At 43.3% G+C, this 24,923-nt stretch overlaps 1 protein-coding gene across 1 annotated transcript in view; it reads right to left on the bottom strand.

Moving 5' to 3' along the window:
* Window positions 1-410: 410 nt before the first annotated feature.
* Window positions 411-24,923, bottom strand: part of LOC126278820 (translation initiation factor IF-2-like) — a 329,625-nt gene continuing 305,112 nt past the window's right edge. The window contains exon 7 of the mRNA XM_049979094.1: window positions 411-756. Coding sequence (XP_049835051.1) covers window positions 591-756 — 166 coding nt within the window. The 3' untranslated portion in view covers window positions 411-590. The remainder of the gene's footprint in view (window positions 757-24,923) is intronic.

The following is a 24,923-nucleotide window of genomic DNA, read 5'->3' as shown; positions in this document are numbered from 1 at the left end:
ATTGTGGTTGTAGTTCACTGCAAAGTATGTGGATGAGTGGTTGTAAAGTGCGGAATTATAGTCACCGTTCAAGCTTTGTATGGATGCAGACTCAAATCCTTTAGCAAGATTGTCCCAGTTGATGTCTCAGTAGCCGCCATCGTTGAGGTCGTCTGGAAAGTGACACACTGAGTTCTTCCTCAACACTGGCCACTAATGCTGGATACTGTCCCCACTTCGCGCATTTCGTTACCTTCCTGGCGGCTCCTGATGGTACAGAGTGAAATCTCGCTCAAACTTGGCAACACAAACAAAATACATTAGAAAATGGAAATTAAATTTTTAGAAAGTATCACTGTTAATGAAAGACACTACACATCAATAATCACTGCAGATATGTTCTGAGTTAACGTAAATGAAAACTGTGAAAGTCTCATTCACTCTACTGATAGATTTTTTTAAAAAGTAATAATACGTTGTGCAGAAAGCTTACATTTCATTTGCTCAAATATGGACAGGAAATACTAGGCGCATATTTTAAAAAAGCGGCAAAAATTTTTCGAAAAATAAAATGATACAGAATACTTGTGTAGCAAATCTGAGGGTCTTGCTCAGTCAGTGTAGATGCCGAAGACGGTGACTATCATGTAGTAGTAGTTCTTCTCAATTGTGTAGCAGGCGAAGTTGTCCCGCTCGGCGTCCCAGAGGAATCGCATCCCGTGTGCCGCCGTCTGCCCTCTCTTATCCACCACCTCGCAGAGGCACACCAGCCGGTACCTGGAAATGGGTAGAGCTCTCAAGCAGCTGGCGAAACGCCGTCATCCAGTAAACACAGTGCTCCTTACATACTGCCTCACACAAAATGCTCAAGAAACGTTCATAACTGCGAAAATGAGTGGGGGTCGGGGACTGAAACCACACTGAGGAGCCAAAGGCACTGGTGTAGACACGCGTATTCAAATAGACAGATATGTGAATAGGAAGAATACGGAGCTGCCGTCGGCAACGCCTATATAAGACAAAGGTGTTGGGGCAGTTGTTACACTCCTGGAAATTGAAATAAGAACACCGTGAATTCATTGTCCCAGGAAGGGGAAACTTTATTGACACATTCCTGGGGTCAGATACATCACATGATCACACTGACAGACCCACAGGCACATAGACACAGGCAACAGAGCATGCACAATGTCGGCACTAGTACAGTGTATATCCACCTTTCGCAGCAATGCAGGCTGCTATTCTCCCATAGAGACGATCGTAGAGATGCTGGATGTAGTCCACCTGGCGCCTCAGTTGGACCAGCGTTCGTGCTGGACGTGCAGACCGCGTGAGACGACGCTTCATCCAGTCCCAGACATGCTCAATGAGGGACAGATCCGGACTTACACCTTCTAGAGCACGTTGGGTGGCACGGGATACATGCGGACGTGCATTGTCCTGTTAAAACAGCAAGTTCCCTTGCCGGTCTAGGAATGGTAGAACGATGGGTTCGATGACGGTTTGGATGTACCGTGCACTATTCAGTGTCCCCTCGACGATCACCAGAGGTGTACGGCCAGTGTAGGAGATCGCTCCCCACACCATGATGCCGGGTGTTGGCCCTGTGTGCCTCGGTCGTATGCAGTCCTGACTGTGGCACTCACCTGCACGGCGCCAAACACGCATACGACCATCATTGGCACCAAGGCAGAAGCGACTCTCATCGCTGAAGACGACACGTCTCCATTCGTCCCTCCATTCACGCCTGTCGCGACACCACTGGAGGCGGGCTGCACGATGTTGGGGCGTGAGCGGAAGACGGCCTAACGGTGTGCGGGACCGTAGCCCAGCTTCATGGAGACGGTTGCGAATGGTCCTCGCCGATACCCCAGGAGCAACAGTGTCCCTAATTTGCTGGGAAGTGGCGGTGCGGTCCCCTACGGCACTGCGTAGGATCCTACGGTCTTGGCGTGCATCCGTGCGTCGCTGCGGTCCGGTCCCAGGTCGACGGGCACGTGCACCTTCTGCCGAACACTGGCGACAACAGCGATGTACTGTGGAGACCTCACGCCCCACGTGTTGAGCAATTCGGCGGTACGTCCACCCGGCCTCCCGCATGCCCACTATACGCCCTCGCTCAAAGTCCGTCAACTGCACATGCGGTTCACGTCCACGCTGTCGCGGCATGCTACCAGTGTTAAAGACTGCGATGGAGCTGCGTATGCCACGGCAAACTGGATGACACTGACGGCGGCGGTGCACAAATGCTGCGCAGCTAGCGCCATTCGACGGCCAACACCGCGGTTCCTGGTGTGTCCGCTGTTCCGTGCTTGTGATCGTTGCTTGTACAGCCCTCTCGCAGTGTCCGGAGAAAGTATGGTGGGTCTGACACACCGGTGTCAATGTGTTCTTTTTTCCATTTCCAGGAGTGTAGATCGGTTACTGTTGCTGAAATGGCAGGTTGTCAAGATTTAAGTGAACTTCAATTTGGTCTTATAGTCGGCGCTGAGCGATGGGACACAGCGTCTGCGAGGTAGCAATGAAGTGGGAATTTTCCCGTGCGAGCATTTCACGATTGCACCGTGATTATCAGGAATCCGGTAAAACATCAAATCTCAGGCATCGCAGCGTCCGGAAAAAGATCCCGCAAGAACGGGACCAACGACGACTGAAGAGAAGCCTTCAACGTAACACAAGTGCTACCCTTCCGGAAATTGCTGCAGATTACAATGCTGGACCATCAACAGGTGTCAGCGAGCGAACCATTCAACGAAACATTATCGATATGGGCCTTCGGAGCCGAAGGCTCATTCTTGTACCCTTGATGACTGCACGACTCAGAGCTTTACACCTCGCCTGGGCGAGGACTGTTGATGATTGAAAACATGTTGCCAGGTCGGACGAGTCTCATTTCAAACTGTATCCAGCAGATGGACGTCTACGGGTATGGAGGCAACCTCATGAATTCATGGACCCTGCATGTCAGCGGGGGACTGTTCAAGCTGGTGGAGGCTCTGTAATGGTATGGGGCGAGTGCAGATGAAGTGACATGGGACCGCTGATATGTGTAGATACGACTCTGACAGGTGACGTACGTAAGCATCCTGTCTGATCCATTCATTCACGTCCATTGTGCACTTCGACGGACTTGGGCAATTCCACACTGCGACACCCTACACGTCTAGAATCGCTACAGAGTGGCTCCAGGAACACTCTTCTGCGTTTAAACACTTCCGCTGGCCACCAAACTACGCAGATATCAACATTATTGGGCATATCTGGGATGCCTTGCAACGTGCTGTGCAGCAGAGATCTCCATCCCTTCGTACTCTTACGGATTAATGTACAGCTCTGCAGGATTCATGGAGTCAGTTCCCTCCAGCACTACTTCACACATTAGTGCAGTCCATGCCACGTCGTGTTGCGGCACTTCTGCGTGCTTGCGGGGGCCCTAGCGTAGGAGTTTCTTGGTCTGTTCAGTGTATAAGCTTACTGTAACTTACAGCAAATAAGAAACAAAACAATACGGTTACACTATTTACTACCCATCAAATATTAACACGTCCGTGAAAAAAAGTTCAAGCCTACAAGCGTAGAACAAGGAACAGATAAAAGAAAGTCTGTAGTGGCTCTGAAGATGCGCAAAAACTCAAAACATTTTCGTGTGTACATTACGTTTAGTACTCCACGTTTAATGCAAGCTGCAGATTCATTTGTTTGCTTTTACTGGTTACACGAACATTGCGGAGAACCGGGAAAGCTGAATGCTAAGCTTTATGCGGCACGTGTAAACACGTCGCGGTATGCAGGTTCTATCGGGGCGACGGCCGTCTAGTGCAATAAGAAGCCTGAAGCTGTACAACATCTCCTACAATGATTATAATTATACACTGAAATAATCAAATGAATAATGGATGAAAAGTATGTCTTTACAATGTATTCAGTCTATTCATGGCCACTATAGAACTAAGTTCATTTCTGGGGCCCCGTACCTCCACCGATAAAAACGGAGCCCTTATAGAGCAACTTTGTTATGCGCTTCTGTCTTAATGCTGAAAATCATTTTTCTCAGGAAGGAGTAGATGTATCTAGTTGAAATATATGCCAGATATCAAGGCCTATGGCCCCTTGGCAGTGTGAAAAATGTAAGCTGCTAAGTCAAATAGAGCGAGGGAGAAACGACTATGTATATGCCTCCGTTATTGTTGTTGTTGGCCAGCCGGAGTGGCCGTGCGGTTCTAGGCGCTACAGTCTGGAACCGAGTGACTGCTACGGCCGCAGGTTCGAATCCTGCCTCGGGTATGGATGTTTGGGCTGTCCTTAGGTTAGTTAGGTTTAATTAGTTCTAAGTTCTAGGTGACTGATGACCTCAGAAGTTAAATCGCATAGTCCTCAGAGCCATTTGAACCATTTTTTATTGTTGTTATTGTTGTTGTTGTTGTGGTCTTCAGTCCTGAGACTGGTTGGGTGCAGATCTATCGTGTGCAAGCTTCTTCATCTCCCAGTACCTACTGCAACCTATATGCTTCTGAATCTGATTAGTGTAGTCATCTCTTGGTCCCCCTCTAAGATTTTTACGCTCCACGCTGCCCCCCCAATACTAAATTGGCGATCTCTTGATGCCTCAGAACATGTCCTACCAACCGATCCCTTCTTCTAGTCCAGTTGTGCTACAAACTCCTCTTCTCCCCAATTCTATTGAATACCTCCTCATTAGTTATGTGATCTACCCATCTAATCTTCAGCATTCTTCTGTAGGACCACATTTCGAAAGCTTCTATTCTCTTCTTGTCCAAACTATTTATCGTCCATGTTTCTCTTCCATTCATGGCTACACTCCATGCAAATATTTTCAGAAACGACTTCGTCACACTTAAATCTATACTCGATGTTAACAAATTTCTCTTCTCCAGAAATGCTTTCCTTGCCGTTGCTAGTCTACATTTTATATCCTCTCTACTGTGATCATCATCAGTTATTTTGCTCCCCAAATAGCAAAACACTTTAAGTCACTCATTTCCTAATCTAATTCCCTCAGCATCACCCGACTTAATCCGACTACATTCCATTATCCTAGTTCTGCTTTTGTTGATGTTCATCTTATATCCTCCTTTAAAGACCCTGTCCATTCCGTTCAACTGCTCTTCCAAGTCCAATGCTGTCTCTGACAGAATCACAATGTCATCCACGAACCTCAATGTTTTTATTTCTTCCCCGAATTTTTCTTTTGTTTCCTTTACTACTTGCTCAATGTACAGATTGAATAACATCGGGGATAGGCTACAATCCTGTCTCATTCCCTTCCCAACTACTGCTTCCCTTTCATGCCCCTCGACTCTTATAACAGCCATCTGGTTTCTGTACAAATTGTAAATAGCCTTTCGCTCCCGGTATTTTAGCCCTGCCACCTTCAGAATTTGAAAGAGAATATTCCAATAAACATTGTCAAAAGCTTTCTCTAAGTCTACAAATGCTAGAAACGTAAGTTTGCCTTTCCTTAATCTATTTCCTAAGATAAGTCTTAGGGTCAGTACTGTGTCACGTGTTCCAGTATTTCTGCAGAATCAAAACTGATCTTCCCCGATGTCGGCTTCTACCAGTTTTTCCGTTCGTCCATTCATGCCTCCGTATGGGTCTTAGTTTCTCGTATCTTTGTGGACCTCACGCGCAGTTCTTCTAGGACACTGAAGCAAGCCAGAGGTATGCTGCTAGATTTGTTACTAGTAGGTCCGCTGAACACACGGAAGTGCTCCATGAACTCAAAAGGGAATTTCGGCGAAACATCATTGAGATAGTTTACAGAACCGGTATTGCGATAGTGTGTAGAACTACTCTACTGCCACCAACTTGTGTAAGGAGCGAGAAGTCAAGATCACAGAATCCAGGGCTCATATGCAGCCATATAGGCAACTGTTTTTCGCGAGTGGAAAAGAAAAGACAATGACTGGCAGTGGTACAGCATATCCTGCGCCGCGCATCATAAATTAATCATTTTTGCTGTCGCAGAGAATATCACTGCTTCACGGATGTTCCTGCTATTGGGAAGCCGTTTGCACACCGTCTTGGTATAGGAGCGGCGGTTACACGTCCAGTCTGATCCAATACCTTCGCACCACCAGTGTACTTCTGTGAAGAAGCCGTACCGGTGCCGCGTCGCAGACTAGATTGGTGCTGTTTGCCGGCTTCCTCCCTGAAGCCTCAGAGCTACGTTAGCCAGCAACGCGCACTCTGACCGCTTCCATAGACCTCAACAACAAGCTCTTTCCTTTAAGAGGAGATGTATTCCTATTGTTCAGGTACGGTACTCGATTGCTGACAATTGTGATTTCTGAAGAAGTGATTTCTGCCGTTCCCCAAGGTAGTGTTGTAGGCCCTTTGCTGTTCCTTATTTATATAAATGATTTGGGAGACAATCTGAGCAGCCGCCTTCGGTTGTTTGCAGATGACGCTGTCGTTTATCGGCTAATAAAGTCATCAGAAGATCAAAACAAACTGCAAAACAATTTAGAAAAGATATCTGAATGGTGCGAAAAGTGGCAGTTGACCCTAAATAACGAAAAGTGTGAGGTCATCCACATGAGTGCTAAAAGGAACTGGTTAAACTTCGGTTACACGATAAATCAGTCTAATCTACAAGCCGTAAATTCAACTAAATATCTAGGTATTACAATTACGAACAACTTAAATGGGAAGGAACACACATAAAATGTTGTGAGGAAGTCTAACCAAAGACTGCCTTTTATTGCCAGGACATTTAGAAAATGTAACAGACCTACTAAGGAGACTGCCTACACTACGCTTATCCGTCATCTTTTAGAATACTGCTGCGCGGTGTGGGATCCTTACCAGATAGGACTGACGGAGTACATCGAAAAAGTTCAAAGAAAGACACCGCGTTTTGCAGTATCGCGAAATATGGGAAAGAGTGTCATAGAAATGATACAGGATTTGGGCTGGACATCATTAAAATATAGGCGTTTTTCGTTGCGACGGAATCTTCTCATAGAATTCCAATCACCAACATTCTCCTCCGAATGCGAAAATATTTTGTTGACACCGACCTCCATAGGGAGGAACGATCACCGCGATAAAATAAGGGAAGTCAGAGGTCGTACTGAAAGATATAGATGTTCATTCTTTCCGCACGCTATACGAGATTGTAATAACAGAGAATTGTGAAGGTCGTTCGATGAACCCTCTGCCAGGGACTTGAATGTGATTTGCAGAGTATCCATGTAGATGTAGATGTAGATACAGGAGAATGCAAAGAAGATTGAGGGTCTGTTACATGGTGATCGTTTTGGCTTATTGGAAAGGTAAGGGGACCCGACAGACAGCCCTGATGTTGCGCCTGTTACTCGAAGCAAGATCTAGAAACATTAACACACTTTCACAGAATTTGTGGACCTGGAAAAAGCATTCGACAATGTAAATTGGGGAAAGGCATATGAAAAATTCTTTGCAGTTTAAATGTAAACTGTAGGAAGAAACTAGTAACACAGTTTGTACAAGAACCAAGACTGGAAGATCGAGAACGAATGACTCCGATTAACAAGAGTGTAAAACAGGCATGCAGTCTTGAAGCGGGATTAAAGTTAAGGGTGAAAGTATGTCCATGATAAGATTCGTTGGTGAAATTGCTATCGTCTGTGAAACTGCAGACATTTACAGGATCTGTCGAAAGGAATGAGCATTCTAATGAGCGCAAAATATGGTTTGAGAGGAAACCGAAGAAAGTCGAAAATAAAGGAAATTCTTTTGCTATCTCAAATTTTCCTTTGCCTTTTCTTTCCATGTCTTTCTTGAAAATATTAGTAAATACAATATTTTGAGCAATATTTCTGTTTATTTCCGGTGTAAGTAATTAATAACTGAAAATTAAAAAATAATTGAAGTTTCTGCACAGGCAGTCTTCCCCAAAGCCCTCGAGTTACCATTCTTCTGTTCTGCCACTGCGCTAACCGCTGTCTGGAGGCTACGGTAACATATATATTTCATGTCTCGCTCGCCTAAAATACTATTTTCCTAAATGTTTGCCCAGCTGATGCACTTGATTCCGTCACCTTCGTTTGTGGCCAAGCCCTGAGTATAGCATTTCAACGAAATCGGTGATGGCGACTAGGTGCGGTCCCCTTGTTAGCTTCAACGTCAGCATTCATATTCATTCAATCATTGTACTCGTTTCTTCGAGACCTCCCGGGTGTTTTTAAGAAGTATATAATTCAATATAAAAAAGCCATACCTGTTTCGATATCTAGGCTGATGCAGCAGTTAAAAGAATTAAGCATGCAACAAAATTACGTATCGCTCTGCGTACTATAGTTAACAGAAAATCTCGTTTAGATGTCTCGAACAATTTACTAAATAAGATGGGTATTACGTCTTACGCGATAGACTTTGTCTAAAAAAAGAAATTCACGAAGAAGGTACTGGTGAAGGAAGGAAGTGCAAAAAATCATCAAATTTTCCTGATGAGACTTGATTTTCATAGGGGAGTATGTAATTGCCACGACGTATCTGTTGGGGATACAAAGCTGAAATGGAGAAGGTCGATACTGATAGAAACAAGGATAATGAGGAGGTTATTGCGGCTTCTAAGAGAGTCCTTATGAAAGTCCATGCTCTGTAGTGTACGTTTTCACTGTCGAGTAATTTTTCTACGACCGCCTCCAAGATCTCTACTCTAAGGCACGAAGCTTGTGATGTATGTTAGGCGGCGTGAAAAATCGAGTTTGAAATGACTAAGTACATTTTTGTAATAGTTATGTCAACATACAGATATTGCTGTCTAAGTACTCCATCCTTCTATTGACAAACTAGCCTTTGTGCGGTTTTGCCACTTGTGCATGCAGTCTTTGAAACACGACGTTAGTACCCCTGACGATTCCTCCTTAATATCATCAACAGCGTCGAAACTGCGCGTTTGAACGAGGAACTAAGGCCGTCAATTGATGGAAGTAAGAAGAGGAAAATCATTTGTATTTTTGCACCTAATTATAAAACTGACAGAGCTGCGTTAACATTTAACAAACCAAGAGCTGTCTTGCCACAACTGTAATCACTTTATGCTAATTCTCTCCCATAATACACCTGCACAACAATGCCGGTTGATCGACGCCTTGAGGCAAACAATTCGAAGTGCGCAATTCTACTGACGTCGAATAAGCTGTGGACAACATTTACACGTCTTCCGAAGACTGTCACGAATTTTGCGGTCATGACATGGACAGCCTTTGTCAATTGCCTGTGAAGACAGAACTTCCGTTTCAGCATTGCAGCCGTAAACGTCTTCACAACACAGGCACCGGAATTTAGTATTTATCGGCCAATACCGGGCCTACGACTTACAAAGAAAAAGTACTCCCTGTACGGGAATAAAATTAATGGGATACACGAGTCCAGGTATGGCACATAGACAACGACATATGGAAATCTGGATGTGGTTATGAGTTACTCTTCGATAGCCGAAGGAGTTAACACGGCCGCTCGCTTAAAGCGGGAAATCCGTGTTCGAATCTTGGTTTGGCTCAAATTTCAATCATCTCTATTCCATCATACAGCTGGACATGGCTCATATTCACAACTACGAATACATTTCATGTAAAGTAAAACTCTTCTCCTGTAACAGTCCTTTGCGCGAATGTGTCCCCAACATCAGACTGTTCAATTAATTCCTTGTAGATTTTCTCTCGGTATTACTTCTACTCTTCAGAAGAAAAACAATGAGCAAAGTGTGACCTGATTTAATCTCTTTTACAAGACCTCTCACCCTTATCCGATGGTTTCCGAATGCCAGATTCAGTCTTATATCCTGAATACCAGCTCCACCAATTGTTCCCACAGACCTTCCTGGTTGTGCGTCAATTAGATTTACTGATGGCCACTTTTCAACTGGGCGGATCATTCGCTACACTGCATTTGGCCTAGAGCATCAGGTTTGTAAACCTGCTTCACAGGCTCAAACTTTGACGTTGCACTGGATGGTCTACAGTTGTAGATGAGAACACTGGAGACGCTGGATACTCTAGCTGCACAGAACGATACGCGTGCTGAAAATAAAATCGGTCGTCCCCAGGACACAACAGATTAATACCCTGCAACAACGTTTCGAGTCTTGATAATGACCTCAAGGGAGACCACAAGTTCCCTAAGGCCTCGAACTGAAGTCACCCAGAGATGATTAGATACCGTACAGGTACCGAAATGTGAGGATGTTGATTGCAACATTTCATTCGCTGTTCCGAAATGTATCAGACATTTTCTATGGGATTAAGATGGTGTGATTTCGCTGTCCAGTCGGGTTGCGATAAGTTGCCTGAGTGTTAGTCAGACCTGAAACATATACGCGCAGCCGTGTGAACAAGGCTATCGCCATAACGGAAAACAAGTGTTCATGGCACACTGAACATTAATATGTACAAGAAAAGGCAACGCCTAGTCACCCAGAATATTGAAATAAACATCCGTTATTACATAAGAATTCCACGAGGTTTGAGAACTTTCGCTGATGTTCAGGCCGCCAACATTTTGGGACAGATTAGGAGAGTCGAATAACTGATTATTTTAAATAAAAGCTTGTGTTCGTCTACTGTCATTTGCTAGCTCTAACATCCTATAACTGTTTCACCTATATTCAATTAAAGACAGTGGAAAATAATCGACGGGGTTATTGGACATTATGCGAGGATTCGTTGTAACCGCTTGAGGACAGGGTTCTGGTAAACTGCATTCAATGGTTCACAGTAAGACGAATTATTCGATGGTAAAAGAAATCGTTGTATATTTCAGTCACATTCCTGCAGCTGGTGTACCTAGTCATTTTATTTGATATTGACTAGGAACACTAGCCTCAACTGCATATTGCTATAGTTAAAAATGATACAGGGTTATTCATAAGTACCTCCTGGATTTCAGACGAAAACTGGGAGAAAACTACAAAACTTTCAGAAAAATGACATATGACATTTCAATAAACAGAGCAGCTCTCCATGTTTTTATCTCACATTATAGGTGCACTGTCTGTGATGCGGCAAACGTCAATACATGAGCGTAATTCATTGAAATCGGTGATATGAACTGCTCGCGACGTTGCAATAGCTGCCTGCTTTTGAAATATGTTCCTTGTGTTGCCTTTATGCAGGTGAGAACCAATTCGATGCGATAGTACGTAGCGGATGGTTGGCCTGAATCAGAGGTGTTCAACCACGGCTAACGGGCTGTCTGAAGCCCAAAGCAATGAAGAAAGTCCATAAGATTCCGTTTATGTAAAGTTACATTAAACTTAACATTTTCAATTTGAAACTCCCGCTTCAAGACGCTATTCTCTTATTGGTCCATCAAGTTTTTTTTTTTCTTTTCTTAGTGGTTATTGCTAGATTGTTAGTGTTAAGTATATGGAAATTGAACACTACGTTCTTTTTCGTTACATCTATCCATTCCACTTCTTATATTGACAAATCAGACTTTTAATTAGCTACACTAATCAACATCAGTCTTAATGACTCCACTATTTTATTATTTTTATTATTGAGGTTAATATTATTATTATTATCATCATTTACCAATTATTCTTTTTTAATAGTAATGAAAATGATCATATTATTCACATTGTTGTGTAATAACTAATCAATATCATTTTTAGTGCCTCCATTATTTTATAATTATTATTAATGTTGCTATTATTATTACTGTCAATGATTGTTTTTTAATAATACTAAATATTATTACTGCTGTTGTTATGTAATTTCTTTAGGTATCTGTTATTCGGCAGATATAAGAGAGGAACTTGAAGCCCTAATCTGGTCAGGCTAAATAGGCAATAAATAAATAAGCAATAAAAATTTATTGACCTTTAAGGTAAGGAAAATGCTTTTATAACCTTATTACATAGGTCCTATACCTCATTAGAAAAACACTTAAAGAAGTGCATAGAGAGGGCAGTACAGATATTAACGTAATGATAAATTTATGGAAGAGAAATATCGCAGCACTAAAAAATAATTAATGTAGTGTAATGAAGTTTCTGGAATACATTTGTCTAGCTGACATGATTACTATTTCAAGATCACAGGTTAACGTAAGAGCGAGGTAAGTCGTGGCAAACGTGAAATGCTGGTACATTAAAAAACTGTGTAACTGCCAGAATGTTGAAAGCAAGCATGTAAATGTGCATTCATTGAGCTTTACAGGTGCCGGATGCTAGTTTGTGGGATGGAGTTCCATGTCTGTTGGACTTGTTCGATCAGTACAGGTATTGTGACGACAGTTTCTGGATGGCATTTGAGTTGGAGCCCGATGATGTCTTATTGTGCCGGATTGGAGACACATCTAGTGATCGACCAATCCAAGGCCACATGTCGACCGACTCTCTGTAGAGAATGTTCGGTTACAGCAGCAGCAACTGGGCACCGTTTTCCCGATGGAAAACAGCCGCTGGAATGCTGTTCATGAACGGTAACACAACCGGTCGAATCACCAGACTGACCCACAAATTTGAAGTCAGGATGCGTTGGATAACCACAAGAGTGCTCCTGCTGTCATACTGAAATCGCCCCCCCCCCCCCCCCAGACTATAGCTCCAGAGCTCCAGGTGTACGTCCAGCGTATCTAGCACACAGACAAGTTGCGAGCAGGTCCTGAAGTGGCCTCCTTCTAACCAACACACGGCCATCAATGGCACCGAGGCAGAAACAGATTTCATCAGAAAACACAAGACTTTCACCCTGCCCTCCAATGAACTCTCGCAAGTGGCATTGGTTTGGCGTCGGTGATTGCACGCTATAGGGCGTTTGGCTCGGAGCTTCCCTCGAGGTAACTGACATATAAGAGTTCGTTGTATCACTGTGATGGCAACTGCTGCTCAGATTGCTCGCACAGATGCAGTACGATGCGCCAGAGTCATACGCCGAACACGAAGGTCTTCACGTGACCGACTGTGCCCGGCATCCTTGCGACTTTACATTCCCGTGACCACTGATGCCAGCAATCATGTACAGTGGCTACAATCCTGCCAAGACTTTCTGCAGTATTCCAGAAGCCACATCCAGCTTAGCCCTGTTACACGATCTCATTCAAACTCAAACAGGTGCTGATTACAGCGTCATTGTCGCCTTAAAGGCATAATGGAGTAACAAAAGCTCTCCACGTCCCGTCTCAAAGACAGTTAACGCTAACGACCGTTACAGCGTGCATTTAAAGCAAATGTGATTTGCGTCCTCATAGTGGTACTAGTAGTGGCAGTCTCCCGTGGCTGGAGAGAAATTTGAGTAGACATCATCTTTCAGATGTAGAAACACGCCTACGAACTTTTGTTTATGTTTCACAACTCCTTCTTGGCGTTGTGATTTTTTCCCGCCAGTGTGTGTCTGAGTAACTACCAACACGTATATTATGTTAAATGAAGAGAAGATAAATAATAGTATAAAGGAACTGATGCATAACCTTACACTGCATACGGTAAAGATTAAACAATACTTGGATATGACAAGGCAGTCCATACAGCTGTGCATAATCCGTCGACAGGAACTGAATGTCTTAAAAAGTCTTTAATTCTTCTTCGCGGATGGATCACTTACGACCACGCGTAATCAACATTTGTTGGCCTTCCTTTTCGCCCACTATCCTTTCATAAGCAACGAATTGGCTAGCTTTCGTTGCGTAGACTACGTATGTCGGTTAGTTTTTCTCTCCTCTTTCTAAAAATCCCGTGTGTTTGTGATTTTTCTGATTTCATTTCTGTCATGTATTTGGAGACCCTAATTCTCTCAGGACTTTTCCGCCTTTTTGTACAAGTTCGGTCTTGTAGTTTTGTTCTTTAAAAACGTATGGATTTTGTGCCTTAACCTGTTTGAGTCCATTCTTTCTAAAAGCCCCACGAATTTTTCTCATGCGCATTATGTCTGTTATTTTGGAGATATTTTTATATATTTCTGCATTGGGTTTTCGATAATGCACACCATCTCTAGTTCTTGGTCTTAAGGTTTTCCTCACTATTTTGCGTTTCCCCTTTTAGTATTCTGCGTTGAAGCTGTAGTGCCTCAGATGCGTAGAGAGCTTCGGGTTTAATTACTGTTGAGTAGTGTCGTATTTTGCACTTCCACGAGATACGTTTTCTGTTAACTGAAACGCCGTGTCCATTTTCTGGACTCTTGATCTGACAGATTTCTTTTCATTACAATTTTCTGCAATCCATCACCTAAATATTTAATATTCTATATGTTTTTTCTAATTTCTTGCGCTGGGGTTATGATGAGGCTAGCGTGAAGCTGGTGTTTCAGCTTGCTAAAATTCTTGCAATAGGCGATTTCCTGGTTGCAATACCACTCACACGAAAATAATAGATGGTTTAAATTTCAAGGATTCAGCCAGTATAACGAAATGTGCTTTAAGATAACAGTGTAGGCGACAGACATTTTGTGATTTTTGCAAGTCAAAGAGTGTCCGCTGAAAACTGATCTTGCTTTGATCATATTAGAAATATGTGAAAAACATCTGGACAATAAACACTACAAAATATCCTGTGCTTGTGAGACACATTTTTCCCTATTATTAGTGCAAGAGGTAAGCTCTAAAAGCAACAGCTATGTAAATTTACCGATGAGGTGTCAAATAACGTCCGGCGCGCTGATAGCTTCGCCTTTATGTTCTGAAGCTGATGATTACTAATTTATCAGGTCTTTGTGTGCTGTTCATTCAATACGCTAAGGAGTAAGTAAAATATGTTGACCTGAAATTTGTGTGCATAAAATTTCCCACATCCGTTCTCACCTGTATCACGTGGAAATGCATTGTGACACGCACCTCGGCGGGGGGAAATGTAGAAGCGATTGCTGGGACCCGTCAAGGGCTGCCTGTGAAATGTGTTGCGGCTGCAACAGCCAGCTCGACATAATGACGGTAAGCACAGAAGCTACGACGAGTTTCAAGCCAATTACACAAGATAGACGGGTTGCTGAATCGCAGAAACTTGTACATTTTCTTGTAACTGAGTGACTTACAACGCAGCCAAATGCTAATGAAACATTTAATAGGAGGGATATTTCCTAGGAACTGCGACGACAGCAGAAAATGGTCAAAGACCTTGGAAGGAAACGGCAGAAATGCTGCCCAAAAACGTCCACGAAGTTTGTTTTTCTTTATTTGGCTTTGAGTGTGTACTCAATTTAGCCCATCGGCAACACGTAGTGACAATGTACACATAATTGAATAAACAAATACAGAAATGCATATTTACAAGAATAAAAAGCTTAACTGTTACAGTTTTGTACATAATGTTTTAAAAATTGAATGGAATTGAATAATTAAAAGTGTCTTGGCTTTCAATTCACACCAATTCTGAAATATCTTCATCAGCAAGACATATTTATAATTTACGTGCACCATTAAAACCTACAGATTGTAACCAGTACTCTTGATTAAGTTAACTATCACTTTATATAGACGGACGTCTTTAGTATGTAAGGTGTCAGGCAAATCCAACACCTTCAAGAAAACCCTGACATGATAAGAAAACCCAGTAGTATGTCACATAGCTCCGAATAAATCGTGACATTAAATTAACTAAAGTAATACGAGTAACGAGTGAGCAAATGGAATACCACAGACTAACACAAGAATGCCTAAATGCATGTCGTACCATCCCACCGTGAGGCAGACCCAGTTCCGAGGGGAGAAACGAGGACAGAAGCCGAGAGCAGAACCGTGTTAAGCTAGAAGGCCCTACGATAACGGATGGAGTGGACACCCACGCCCCCTGCCTACCTGTACGACTACACAACCCGCACGTTTTAGCGTGAGGCTTTTTCGAGTCTCAGGTACGTCAAGGACAACCCCCAGCCCATGTTAAAAGCTAGAGCCCTCCAGAAAAGCAGTACAGATCTTACGATAACACAAAAAGGGCCACACCACCCGCAAGTTTTAGCGTGAGACTTTTTCGCGTGTCTGTTACATTAGGACAATCCTCCAGCCCATGTTAAAAGATAGAGCCCTCCAGAAGAACAGTATAGATCTCACTATAACGCTAAAAGGACCACACCAGCTGCAGGTTTTAGCGTGAGACTGTTTTTAACATTGAGACCCTGATTGGTCAGACTAAAACACAGCCAAATAGTTTTTTTAAACTAACTTCGGTAAATTGTAGTAAGGAGAAGTTAAGAGAGAGTTGGTTCCGAGACGGCGGGCTGGATGGCTGCTGCGCCGGCCGCTGCCGCCCTGACGCTGCTTAAATACCGACAAGGTAATGAACGCACGCGATGCCGCATTTTTGAGCGCATAAGGCTTCACTCAGAACTGCAAAAGTCTCATCTGTTATACCCCCTTTTTGCGTAATACTAGTGTCGATCGTTAATTAAAACTCATGGTGTTCACATTTGCCACTTTAAGTGAAAATCTGAAACGCGATAATTTTTCTGTTATATAGTTATTGAGAAGCCACATCAGCCACTGTAATTTACGACAAGTTAGATAAGTAATTAAAGATAATTGAGGGTCACTGTAGACCATTTTGATAGTTTGCTCTTTTGTGAAACTTAATTTAAACCTAGATTATAGATGTGATATGGCATAGATCATCCTTCGATCGATTGTAGAACTTGGAAACCCATTCAGGGAATATTCGTTCACATTTTTGTTGAACGCAGTTGGTTTTTACCATCCTGTATTAAAACATTTCCTTTTATCAATAGTGCAATTTATAAACGATGATTTGTGAGCAGAATAAAATTTCCAATGGTAAACTTAACTGCTTTTTCGACGTTATTTTACCAGCTAACTAAAAATAGGAAAGCCTTGAACCCTTTCCACTAAATTTAGTTAGTTTTAAGATTCTTTTATAGGGAGTGCAGTAGAGCTGACGCTCAGATCATTTAGTATTTGATTATATCATCGCTAGTCTCACTGAACTCTTCTGAATTCTACATGTGTGGTCTGGCGTCTCCTTACCAGCAACAGGTCCCAGGTTCAAACTAGTTAATTCCCTAAAAAACACGCTCAGAGCGTCGTTGCGCGAAAGTGGTAGGGAGACACGATATAGAACAAACAGACACCACCATGAATGTTTAGAAGTACACAAAAGAGAAGAAGCTGATTGAGGAACATGGGCCGGCCGTGGTGGTCTCGCGGTTCTAGGCACGCAGTCCGGAACCGTGCGACTGCTACGGTCGCAGGTTCGAATCCTGCCTCGGGCATGGATGTGTGTGATGTCCTTAGATTAGTTAGGTTTAAGTAGTTCTAAGTTCTAAGGGACTAATGACCACAGCAGTTGAGTCCCATAGTTCTCAGAGCCATTTGAACCATTTTTTTTTAGGAAAATGGTAGCCCATACTCAGCAATATCTTCAGAAAGACCAACCGTTGGCGGTCAAATTTGGGGCACATAAATAAGATGTGGCTGACATCAGCCCACTTAGCGAAGATACGTCCAGAAACTCCGACGCGATAATAGCGCCTATCTACAAGAATATGTTTACGCCAGTAATTTGTGCATGATGGTGCGGGTAGAGGACTTTGGTGAGGTAAAATATGGGCAGAAACGATCTGCAATCCTAAGGACCAAAGAGATCCGTAAATTTAAGTTCAACTGATCACGCACCTTGAGAACGACAAAGTTGGTGAGGAAGTTGCCCCTCGATCTTCTCGCCAAGCAGTTCTTCGGAGACCTTGATAGGTTGCACTCTTTGGGTCTACGTGATGTACTGAGAGTAAACAATTCGCAACGATGTTAATCGTAGTTGGAAAGTGTAAATTGATTGTTTTCAACAACGGATTTTTTTTGGTATGTAATCAGTCATGCGGCTAATTGTAAGAAAAACGACAGTGTGAGAGAAGTGGCTGAGCTTGTTGTCGACTGCGTTGTCTTTCTGAGCTTTTAGAGTAACGTAAGGAAAGAGAATGACAACTCTTGGTGGCGGTGTAATTCGGATGTATGCGTTGTGACGACGAAGACGAAGCCGTAAATGACGAACAATTTCAGTTGGATAACTGTATAGTCATTTGTTGCCCCCACACCCGTTCATGACTCTTCTTCGACTTCTGCGTGGATACACGTTGTTAATGATTGATTACCTGCAGACGATGACGAGTAATATTTCGCTAGGGCGTTACCTATCTTATCTCACACACGTTAATATCTGAACGGCCATCAATTTGACACTGCCGTTATCAGCTGATTGGCTATGTAATGTGGGCTTTGTATGAGTCATCGTGCCTTGGCAAAAAAGAAAGAGTGCTGAACGATATCTGCGCTTAGACCCTGCAAAATTTCCTTTGTAGCCAGATATGCAGGGTGAGTCAAAACAACTTTGCAGTGATTTTGCTGAGATACCTTATAGAATCAGTAGATGAGTCATTTTGAGGCAAACAACCTCAAGTTTGATTCACGTAGCGCATCAGTATACCCAATTAGGTAACAGGAGCGCCAGCGTAGACCACAGTTAAATGGCTTCTTTCACTGGTTCAGAGCGTGCTCGCCATGCATTTTGGTACCTGCAACAACTGTTGGGCGTAAATTTCTCAGCGAATAGGCTACAGAGCCTCCCAGCAGACCTACAATTTACTCTTGGCACAAGCATTCTGTAGACATTGATTGTTCACTGCCCTTAGCAGATTGAAAGTGTACGGTCCTTGCTTCTTCATGGAGAAGTATGAGGTATTGTGTATCTGAGTATGCTTGAAAACTTTTTAATTCCACAGATCGATGAAGACTGACCGAGATCGCATCGCTTACTACCAACAAGACAGCTTAACACCTCATTTTTCACGCAAGTTCGAGGTTTGCTCGATGATCTCTTCCCAGGCCTGTGGGTTTCCCGAGAAGGGCTCCCCAGACTTTATACCACTGGATTTCATTCTCTGAGGGTTTCATTAAAGACTGTGTGTATGCCCCTCCCCTACCAATCAATTTAGCTGACCTGAAACTCGAACCTACGATGAAGTTGCACAAGTGAAGCCCGATTTGCTGCAACGAGTGTGGGAAGAGATTGATTACCGGTGGGATGTTTGCCGCATCACAAATGATAGTCACATCGAACAGAAATGACACTTGACAGTTTTATGTGAAACCTCAGGTTGTTTGCTACAAAATGACACATCTACCGATTCTGTATGTTAACTCAGTAAATTTCTATGTCAGTAAATTTCCAAAGTTGCACACTGGATAACCGGAAATAGGCTGCCTTGTCGGATGAATCACGTTTCTTGTTACACTCGTGTCCAGATACAACGTCAACGAGGCAAACATCTACTCGAAACATGCACTGCGTAATGGATGCTGGTTTATGGGGGCAGTATTGTGCTATATATAACATTCGTTTGGGCTTTCATGGGTTCTGTTGTGGTAGTAAAAGGCACAACGACCTGTATCCCTCACACCTGATGTCTTTGCTGTTGGCCACTGTCATCTTCCAGCTGGATAACTGTTCGTGTCAGAAGGCCCGAAACCAGCTACAATGATTTGAGGAGCACGATAGTGAACTCACATTGATGTCTTCGCCACCAAATTAAACAGCTGTGAACTGAATAGAACCCATAAGGGACGCTGTCGGTCGCCAACTCCGTCCCGACAAAAAATCGTGTCGTCATTTTACGAGAATATCGTGACGTGTGCGCAGCTGTCTAGTCCCACATGCCTGCAAGGACTTGAAGAATCAATGCCACGCAGAATCTCTGCTGTATTGTGGTCCAAATGCAAATCAACACGCTATTAAGCAGGTGGTCTTAATGTTCTGGTTCATCAGTGTATCTTCCACATGAAAGAAAATAGGATGTTGAGCGAAAATTTAACTTACGCATAGAAATTAGAAGTTCAGCTTGGCGGCATGACTTTCGACGAGAGTACGGCACTTCATCTCCTACAGTGTAATGGGTGTACGGGTTTCATCTTCAAAGTCATTTGATTTCGCGTATAGCAACAGCAGTGACAAGAGTATCTATGGATGTTTTCGCTATAGTATGGGACTAGAGTAACTATCGGCTGGATACTTCACGTAAGTCCACTGGAGGGTACATGAAACATTTATGAAGGATAAAGAACATATTTGTCCTATACCTAACTGAAAATGGGATGCCAATGTTGAATAAACATACATATAAAAGATTACAAAAGATGTAGGCATGTAAAAACATATGGTTCTTTTGAAAAAAAAAGTCCTCTGTGTAATCTAAAACTTTCTTTAGTTTCAATCATTTATCATGAGATGATATAATCTTGGATAACAAATGAATATTTTTGAGACATCCCATATATATTCTAAACAGGGTGAAAGGAAGTTATATCAGGCAAATCCAACACCTTCCATCAAAACCCTGACATGATAAGCAAATCCAGTAGTATGTCACATAGCTCCGAATAAATCGTAACATTAAATTAACCAAAGTAATACGAGTAACGAGTGAGCAACTGGAATACCACAGACTAACACAAGAATGCCTAAATGCATGTCGTACCTTCCCACCGTGAGACAGACGCAGTTCCGAGGAGAGAAACAAGAACAGAAGCCGAGAGCAGAACCGTGTTAAGCTAGAAGGCCCTACGATAAGGGACGGACTGGACAGCCACGTCGCCAGCCTACCGCTAAGACCACACCACCCGCAAGTTTTAGCGTGAGACTTTTTCGCGTCTCTGTTACGTTGCAAACTTTAAAAACATTGCCCCACCACGAAAAGTATAACGTTTCTCATTGGATAGACAGAATTTTTGTAGGCGGAGCTTGAGGTTAACATTGAGACCCTGATTGGCCAGATGAAAACACAGCCAGATAGTTTTTTTTTAAACCAACTTCGGTAAATGGTAGTAAGGAGAAGTTAGGAAGGAGAGTTGTTTCCGAGAGGGCGAGCTGGACGGAGCTGCGCCGGTCGCCGCCCCCCTGACGAACGCCGACAAGGTAATGAACGCACGCGATGCCGCTTAACAGCGCGTAAAGCTTCACTCATAACTGCAGAAGTCTCATCTGTTACACCCCCTTTTTGCGTAATACTAGTGTCGATCGTTAATTAAAACTCATGGTGTTCACATATTCCACTTGAGGAACAGATCTGAAACGCGATGATTTCTCTGTTATATAGTTATTGAGAAGCCACATCAGCCACTGTAATTTACGACAAGTTAGATAAGTTATTAAAGATAATTGAGGGTCACTGTAGACCATTTTAATAGTTTTCTCTTTTGTGAAACTTAATTTAAACCTAGATTATAGATGTGATATGGCATAGGTCATCCTTCGATCCATTGTAGAACTTGGAAACCCATTTAGGGAATATTCGTTCACATTTTTGTTGAACGCAGTTGGTTTTTACCATCCTGTATTAAAACACTTCCTTTTATCAATAGTTCAATTTATAAACAATGTTTTGTGAGTAGAATAAAATTTCCAATGGTAAACTTAACTGCTTTTTCGACGTTATTTTGACAGCTAACCAAAAATAGGAAAGCCTTGAACCCTTTCCACTAAATTTAGTTAGTATTAAGATTCTTTTACAGGGAGTGCAGTGGAGCTGACGCTGAGATCATTTAGTATTTGGTTATATCATCGCTAGTCTCACTGAACTCTTCTGAATTCTAGATGTCATATGTAGTCTGGCGTCTCCTTACCAGCAACAGGTCCCAGGTTCAAACTAGTCAATTCCCTAAAAACACGCTCAGAGCGCCGTTGCGCGAAAGTGGTAGGGAGACACGATATAGAACAAACAGACACCACCATGAATGTTTAGACAAGTGAACAGCGTCGCACTGTTTCGTAGAAAAATGATCTCAGCCGACGGCTTTCGCAGGCATTGCACAAATATACTATACTGGCACACAAGCCTACCTCACATCTACAATCTGCCAATGTTTCCATCCTCGTTTTCACAGTAGGGCGATTCCCGTGGACGAAAAAAAAAAAAGAACCTTCTTCATCTGAGTATTGCTGTAACGTGATGATTTAATCCAGCACAAAGTCTCTCAGTCCGAACAAGCTTCGGAAGGCCCAATGGTATCGACCGGCTGCCGTATCATCCTCAGCCCACAGGCGTCACTGGATGCGGATATGGAGGGGCATGTGGTCAGCACACCGCCCTCCCGGCAGTATGTCAGTTTACGAGAACGGAGCCGCTACGCCTCAATCAAGTAGCTCCTCAGTTTGCCTCGCAAGGGCTAAAGGCACCCCGTTTGCCAACAGCACTCATCCAACCGCTAGCCCAGTCCGACAACGCTTAACGTCGGTGATCTGACGCGAATCGGTGTTACCACTGCGACAGTGCCGTTGGCAATCCAGCACAAGGCTGAACACGTATTACAGGTTGTTTCCGGACATTCACGAACGTTTCTTATAATTTGGCTCCGCGTATTTACTTCTGTGACGACACCGGCAGCACAAAAAAAGCACGTTGGAATGATAGTGTGTTTGACTTTAAACTCGCGAAATTGAAGTAAATGATTGGAGTCGTTGCTTTTGCACAGGCCTGCTGCAGCATCCAAACTGCTGTCGAGATTGTACTACTGTAGTAACTGAAGATCCATGTAATTTGCCAGCTGAAGATGGGTGCAAACCCGAAATGCATATTGGCGTAAATAAAAAACGCATTAAAAAGTGCCTGGTTGCCGTATTTTTTCAGTGAAATTCTGTCAGAGACAGCAAAGGACGTGGAAGAGCAGTTGTACGGAATGGACAGTGTCTTGAAAGGAGGGTATAAAATGAACATCAATAAGAGCAAAACGAGGATAATGGAATGTAGTCGTATTAAGTCGGGCGATGCTGAGGGAATTACATTAGGAAGTGAGACGCTTAAAGTAGTAAAGGAGTTTTGCTATTTGGGAGCAAAATAACTGATGATGGTCGAAGTAGAGAGGATATAAAATGTAGACTGGCAATGGTACGGAAAGCGTTTCTGAAGAAGAGAAATTTGTTAACATCGAGTATAGATATAAGTGTCAGGCAGTCGTTTCTGAAAGTATTTGTATGGAACGTAGCCATGTATGGAAGCGAAACATGGACAATAAATAGTGTCGACAAGAAGAGAATAGAAGCTTTCGAAATGTGGTGCTACAGAAGAATGCTGAAGATTAGATGGGTAGATGACATAACTAATGAGGAGGTATTGAATAGGATTGGGGAGAAGAGGATCTTGTGGCACAACTTGGCTAGAAGAAGGGACCGGTTAGTAGGACATGTTATGAGGCATCAAGGTATCACAAATTTAGCATTGGAGGGCAGCGTGGAGGGCAAAAATAGTAGAGGGAGACCAAGAGATGAATACACTAAGCAGATTCAGAAGGATGTAGGTTGCAGTAAGTACTGGAAGATGAAGAATCTTGCACAGGATAGAGTAGCACGGAGAGCTGCATCAAACCAGTCTCAGGACTGATGGCCACAACAACAACCACATGTTTGGTTTTGTTTGGGACTTGGGGCCACGCTCACGTTGAGTTTTTGTCTTGCTCTGTGCATTTTCATATGTTCTATCACTGTTATGCATGATTTATATTCTTGCTTGTTTTCTCTCGGCCTTCGGAGCTGTTCACAGCGTTTCGAGGCTCTGCTCCGGGGTCTTACTTGTTACTCACCGGTCCACCGGGCGAAGCAGTCTTGGGCGCCTTGCCACGGTGCGCGCAGCTCCCCCCGTCGGAGATTCGAGTCCTCCCTCGGGGCTGGGTGTGTGTGTGTGTGTGTGTGTGTGTGTGTGTGTGTGTGTCCTTAGCGTAAGTTAGTTTAAGTTAGATTAAGTAGTGTGTAAGCCTAGGGACCGATGAGTTCAGCAGTTTGGTCCCACAGGAAGTTACCACAAAATCCACCCGGCACAGCCTGTTCGCGGCTGAGTCCGTGCTTGCGGTCGGCGCGCCTCTTCCTGTCTCACCCCAGCCTCTGAGACGTGGCGGCCGCCTGGCTTGCTAAGGCATCCCTCATAAGTTGAGTTTCTATTCGGTAGCAACTGGGCGTTAATTTACCCAGTAGTGGCCGTTATTTTTACATCTGGCCTGACCCACCTGCCCCTTCCGTGGTTTCCCTGTCTGAAGTTTGTTTGTTTAACCTAATATTTTTAATATTGATATAACGCCCACTTGTTAAATGGTATTTTATTAAGTTTCCACCCAAGTGTCTTGAATAAGACAAATAGCTGTACCTGATAGATTAGATATGTTTCCGGAATTATATGATTCAGTTTGGCCGGCATTATAAGATATTAATCTTTTTCATTTACTTAGGTATATTGAACCAATTTTGTGTTTTTACTGTAGATCTGAACTGAGCAGTTTCCATTTTTAATGTATCTTTGAGAAATGCTCTATACAGGGTGAAAAGTATTTCAACCGACAAACTCTGGGAGGTTGTAGGGGACATCAAAACAAATATTTTTCCCTAATGTCATTTTATCTTACGAGGAGTATGTAAACCGTTAGAGGAAGATTTCTCTGGCGGCAAATTAATTAAACCACAAAACATTTTTTCATTTCTTTATGACCAAGATACAACACATTAACACAACCCAATTTCAATTACAGCAGATTTTCAAAAATGCCTCCATTGACACGTAAACAAAGGTTACACCGTAGGATCACGTTCTGACACGAGCAAAAACCCCAGGAATATCCTGAATTGTTCCTGCCGCTGCTACTACCTGGGCAACCAGATCCTCTTCTGATGGAACAGGAGTTGCGTAAACAAGGTTGTGCATCTTTCCCCGCACAAAAAAGTCCAGAGGGGACATACCTGGGAATTGAGCAGGCCATGGTACAGGCCCACCTCTGCCAATCCACGATTCTGGGAACCGTCGGTCCAGGAATCGACGCACACAACGACTTAAACGTGCCGGCGCCCCGTCAAGTTGGAACCACATGCGTTGTCTTGAAGGGAGCGGGACGTCTTCCAGCAATTCTGGCAATGCTCTGGCGAGAAAATTGTAATAGTGCCTGCCATTTAATGGCCTAGGTAGCAGATACGGTCCAATTAAACATTCCCCAGCAACACCGACCCACACATTAACGAAGAACCG

Source organism: Schistocerca gregaria, chromosome 6 (assembly GCF_023897955.1).
Source record: "Schistocerca gregaria isolate iqSchGreg1 chromosome 6, iqSchGreg1.2, whole genome shotgun sequence".
Taxonomy (NCBI): Eukaryota; Metazoa; Arthropoda; class Insecta; order Orthoptera; family Acrididae; genus Schistocerca; species Schistocerca gregaria.
This window is presented reverse-complemented; position numbering and strand designations above follow the sequence as displayed.